General features: G+C 35.3%; 1 protein-coding gene across 1 annotated transcript in view; it reads left to right on the plus strand.

Moving 5' to 3' along the window:
- Nucleotides 1-3,201, plus strand: part of Dpy19l2 (dpy-19 like 2) — a 137,898-nt gene extending 134,697 nt beyond the window's left edge. Inside the window, exon 22 of the mRNA XM_050124888.1 lies at nucleotides 3,051-3,201. Within this exon, the coding sequence (XP_049980845.1) occupies nucleotides 3,051-3,201 (151 nt within the window). The remainder of the gene's footprint in view (nucleotides 1-3,050) is intronic.
- Nucleotides 3,202-6,000: the final 2,799 nt, after the last annotated feature.

Here is a 6,000-nt window from a genome sequence, read left to right on the forward strand (position 1 = left end):
GCAGCTCAGATGCAGGGATCACAGCAATGTGCTAGAATTTGCACATGCTAATCACCGTATTGTTCTTCTATGAGAACATTTTAAAATTTTGTGAAATAAAAGAAAATATCAACATATTCTTGAGATTAAATGTGAATAACATTACAATAGCACAAAAAAGAATAAATAGAAATATAAAGCTTTATTTACTGAAAACAATTCAGCCTACTATCCAGCAAAAGATATTTTGAAGAGTTCTGTTTGAATCCATAAACAACTACTAATATAAAATGATAAATGGGCCGAGAAATAAATCAGAGAATTAACACCCTTTACAATAGCCACAAATAATATAAAATATCTTGGAGTAACCCCAACCAAACAGGTGAGAGATCTATATGACTAAAAACTTTAAGTCTTTGAAGAAAAAAATTGAAGAAGTATCAGAAAATGGAAAGCTCTCCCATGTTCATGGGTAGATTGGATTTACATAGTAAAAATAGCACTCTTACCAAAACCTATCTACAGAGTTAATGCAATCCCATTAAAATCCCAACACAGTCTTTTACAGACCTCAAAAGAACAATGCTCAGCCTCAGATGGAAAAGCAGCTACTAAAGCACAAAATTTAAAATAAAAATAAAATGACGCAGCAGGTAATGGAGTGCTATTACTAAATGTTTTACTTGATTTTATGGAAAGCATGTAGTTCTTATCAGATAAAATAGATATTAAAACACAGCACCAAAGGATAACGGCCCAATGCTGAGCAGTCCAATACAGTGGGATGATGGAATGATTGTGGCAATGAATGTCTGTGGGTAAAACAGAGCACGCGTACGTGTGAAACAAAGGCTGACGGCTCAGAAGTAGAAACAGACCGGTAAATACAATTTGACACTGCAACACTTAGCAAGTGATACAGAAGCTTTGTTGAAATCCTCAAGGATATACAACATCAAATAAAATAACATAACCAATTGAGAAGTACATAGAACTCTGATACTCTGATAAGAATCTGTAAATACACAATATACAAATGCATATATATGCATTTATATATAAGTATATACATATATATTCTATATATATCGATATACAGTATTGGTATTTTATATATTATGTCTAGAACATTTGATAAGATATTTAAACTTCTCAAACTTAATAAGAAACTACACAAAATTTGGCAAATTGTACCGGAGAAGATATTCTAAATGACCCATAACAATACTAAAATGAGTAAAATTATGAAGACTAGTAGTACCACATTTCTATGTAAATAAAGAACAATTTGAAATTACATACATTGTTTTTAGAACCAGAAAGCATTACAGTCACTTTGGAAGATAATGTTGAACTATAAAGTTATGAATCACATTTAGCAGTCTGCCTTTCAGTTCTGCTGCTTAGTGTTTGCCTAAAATAAGTTGTAATTTGTCCTCATATTAATGTTAATCACTGTCACCAGGACTCAAATGCTCCAAATGTTCTGTAATTTGAGAATCAACAGCAAAGAAACTGTAGTACTTTTGTGTCATAAAATACTGCTTAGGGACGTAAGGGCAATAGTACTATACAAGAAATATAATATTCTCATTTTATCTTTTATAATAAAATACCCAGACAAAAAGCAAATTATGGGAGAAAAGTGTTTATTTGGTTAACAATTCTAGGTCACAATTCATCATGAGGGAAGTAATGTCAGGCATTCACGAACGTAAAGGCAGACTTGCTTGTTATTACCGTGTTATTACACATTGCTGTTATTACCATATAATTACACACACACACACACACACACACACACACACACACTGGGTTTTAGACTGAGGAACTGAGCTCACCCCAAAGAAGTATGGCAGGAACCATGGAGGATGTTGCTTGCTGAAAGGCTCAAAGGCTCATCATGCTCATCTAGATTCGCATTTATATTTTAAAATATTTACTTATGAATGTGTGTGTATGTTTCTGCATGTGTGTATGCCATGTTTGCAGGTGTCTATGACGGTTACAAAGGGACATAAGATTTCCTGTCTGGAGATACAGGCATTTGTGAGCCACCTGCACATAAGTCCTCTGCAAGAGCAGTTTGTGTTCTGAATTACTGGGTCGCTTCTCCAGCCCCTCAGCTAGATTGTCATGGGATTGGTGCTGCCCACAGTGGCTGGGTCCTCCTACATCAATTAACCACCAACACAATCCCCCACAAACATGCCCATGGGACAACCTGATGTATTCCTGAATTGAAGCTATCTTTTCAAGTGTTGTGTTTCAAGTGTTTCAAGGTTGTGACAACTTGACATTTAAGCTCACCAGGACAAACAGTATCCAAGGTATCCACAGTGCAGTATTCTAAGATAAAAAGGCCAGAAATGAAAGGCTCACTCAATGTGTTTGCATGGAACTATAAATGCTGTAGGCCATGGGGAAGAAGACTGGCTACAAGAAGGGCATAGGAACTTGTTAGGTGATAGGAATGTCTCTGAATTGGTTGTGATGATCCTTACATATAGTCTAACTTTACATGAGAAATGTCAGGATTTTATACGTTAGACTTCAAAATACACTTCAAAAATCTGATGTCAGTTTTGCCTGCCTTCTTTCAATGAATGATTCCTATGTAGGTTACTCTCTATCAAGGCATTATACCCCTCAGTGTGCTTTTATTACCACTCCCCAAAAGGGAAGGGCTAAAGAAAGCAACAGAACCTAAGAACCTCCTTTCTCTGCCTGGATGTGTTTATACTAATTCAAGGGAAAAAAATCTTCTAAGAAATTTAATTAGCTCTCTTTAATTTAGCTCATCCAGTTACAAAACAGATCTTATGACTGGATGGGAATCGTGGTCCACAAGTATAGCTATGTTTTATTTTGGAGGTAAACTATTTCAGTTATAGATTTCTGATCCCATATTTTGCATTTATTGTCAGCATATGTTGACAGGTTTCTAAAGGTATGGTTTGAAGATTTTTAATAGTTAAATCAATTAGCCTCTAGAAATTTAGAAGCTATCATTTAATTTGAATATGTTAATTTATTTACTATGGCTATCTATTCCATTTATCTTTCAGACCTGGTTGCAGTATGCTTGAAATCTGGGATGTGGAAGACCCTTCCAATGCAGCTAATCCTCCCCTCTGCAGTGTCCTGCTCAAGAATGCCAAGCCTTACTTCACCACAGTATTTCAGAATAGTATGTACAGAGTCCTGAAGATTAACTGAGAACAAGGCTCTCCATCACTCTGCGCAAAGATGTCAAAACAGAACACTTCCAGCAACAATAAAAATCACAAGCTTTCCTAAGAGACACTTTAAAAGAAGATACAATTATTTAAAGTTACTGGTTACTAAGGATAAATTACTGTTTACATCAACTGTGAGCCTGCCAAGCTTACCTCATAACTGATTTAAGACATCTCATACCTCATCAACAAATGTTCATTTTAGAGTTTTGAGGAAATGTGTATGCAAAATAACAATATAAGAAACCAAGGATAAATTATTCCTTTTCAACCCAGCTAGATACATTGCTCTAGTTTCCCTGGAGCTCATGGATCAGCCCAAACCCTCTGAGCCATGAAGACTGCGCAGACTCTGAGAAGCCTGGGGGTTGTGGTAGCTACCTCAACTCCCACGTGCTCTGAGCTTCCTACTAGCCCTGGAGAGAGAGTTTTAATAGCTTATAAGAACCTTTAAAATCATTTCCAGTCCAAGTGTTTCTAAGCACTTTGGCTTGTAATAGTTTGAATGCTATGAAGATTATTAACTCAACCAGATAAATATTTGCTACTGATTAATTTCGAGACCAAACCCAATAATTATCATTCTGTTGGTAAAATCCTGTTGTTTTCTTTTAATAGCAGGTAAAATGAAAATTATTATGGAACCAAATCAAATTTGGAACTAGGCATCAGTATAGAAAATCCAGCTGGGTTTATCAAATGAGGTTTTCAGGGGCTAGATCGTAAAAAAGCAATGGCCTTCTCTTCTTGGTGGCCCCTGGCTCGCTGAGTATAGTCTGTGTTTGAAGCCACCATCTTTTGTAATTCATATTTTTAAGTCCTCGTTTATTTTTAGTTTATGATGAAGATGGCATTGTTTTACAAATTTTATCTCCCAATAAAAGCCCTCTGTTATAAATTTTTGAAAATTGGCAATTACCTTGCAAGTACAGTGGGTACACGCAAAGAGAAACCCTCTCTTTCATGATAAGTTTTAAACACACTGAAAGTTTGAATCTGCATGTGCTACAAATTAAGCATCTTGGAGTTTTTATACTTATATTTTCCTTATATTTTTGGCCAGCCATAAGAGATGAGTCAATTCACTGATTAATTTATTTGCCAATAGGTAAGAAAATATATATAAAGTTACTATAAAAGTTGGAACATATTTTAATGCTGGGCACAAAATAGTCAAGAAAGAGTGCTATATTGTGTTGATTTTAACATTTTCAAGTAATTTCTTTTGCTGTGTGGAACAAAGAAGTGAAAAGATTATATTAAAGTAACAATTTAGGACAATGTCATCAGAATTCAGCAAAAATGATACAAGCTATATTAACCAATAAAATGTTCCGTACACATACTATTTTCCTATGAATTTTGTTATTTTCCTGTGAAATACTTATTAAATCATTTTAAAGGTCCTCAAAGACTCTCTGTGTTTTCTCTTTTTCGCTCTTCATGAAACATATATTTTGAAATTAAAAGAGTCCTGAAATCATAGGTTGTTGGGTGTATTCACTGGGTTTACATTGGCAGTGATCTTTAGCCATTAAAAGTGTTTTGCCTGGTGGCAATGGACTGTGGTAGAGAAAGTGAGGGAGGGGACATAGCGTAGAACTAAGTCTGTCCTGGTTCTTTTATACTTGGTCCATCACCAACTATCCATTCCAAAGGATATTGGTGCTTGTTTTATGGTAGGTCCTGTGACAAGATTGATCATGTTATCCTGTGAAGTTCCGTTTCTTCAGTATGAATCAGAACTCACGTAGTTTCAGGGTCAGTGAGCGTTAGTTAAATAGTGTTAAAGTGCTTGGCAGTTGTAAGTGCTCAGCTGATCTCACTTCTTCATTCCCCGGCCCCATAAATAGTCATCTCAGTAATAGAAAACTACACAAGGAGGAAGACCTGTCTCAGAAGTCTACACAGCTCTACATTAATTGGTTGTAGGTAAATAGGAATGTTAGACTTCAACTTATTTTTAATTTTTAAAGTTAATTTAAACAAGCTATTACTTTCTTATCTGCATGTTTTAGCACTTATGGTTTTGAAGTTTGAAGATTGCACATGAGTGATGTGAGATGGAAGGTGGGCAGATTTTCCTCCTGTGCACAGTGATGTTCTTCCTGTCTGTATTCCTAGCCTGTACACTGACCTCAAAATGGCTGAAGGGAGCTCCACACAGCTTTCCTTTATTGTCCAGCTTCAGAAGCAATGTGTGCACATAACAAATAACACTTATGCTTCATCCCTTTTCTGTCCATGCCCTAAAATAAATCACTTCTGCTCTAATAAAATTAGGCTTTTATTTTGCTTTATTTGCGTAAGAAAGATGAAGTCTATTGAAGATAAGGAATTTGAACGATAAAGGGTGTTTGGGAGGCTCTCCTAGATGCCTGTGCAGGTTTCAGCTTGTTGTCTTCTTTTGCTATAGTAAAATAAGTTTTAGAAAAGTTTTTAAACTTCCTGGACTTTTGTAACACCTGAAGACAGAAACACATAAAATTGCACAACTGTGTAAAAACATAGCATTGGTTTTATTGTACTTTTTTACAAGTTGGAACTTGTGCATTAGAGTTAGGTCGCTGGTTCATTACTTAAATTACCTATGGAATATTCCATCCAAACACCAAAGAATATATATTCTACTCAGCAGCACATGGAAGCTTCTCTAAAATAGACCATGTACTATGACAATAAAACATTACAAATTCAAAGAAGTTGGAACAATTGTTGTGTTCTGACTACAATGTAATAAATGTAAAATACTCGGCAAACACATCATTAGGAAAGACAG

The sequence above is a fragment of the Alexandromys fortis genome, unplaced genomic scaffold, assembly GCF_014885135.2.
Source record: "Alexandromys fortis isolate MF-2015 unplaced genomic scaffold, M_Fortis_MF-2015_v1.1 scaffold_204, whole genome shotgun sequence".
Lineage (NCBI taxonomy): Eukaryota > Metazoa > Chordata > Mammalia > Rodentia > Cricetidae > Alexandromys > Alexandromys fortis.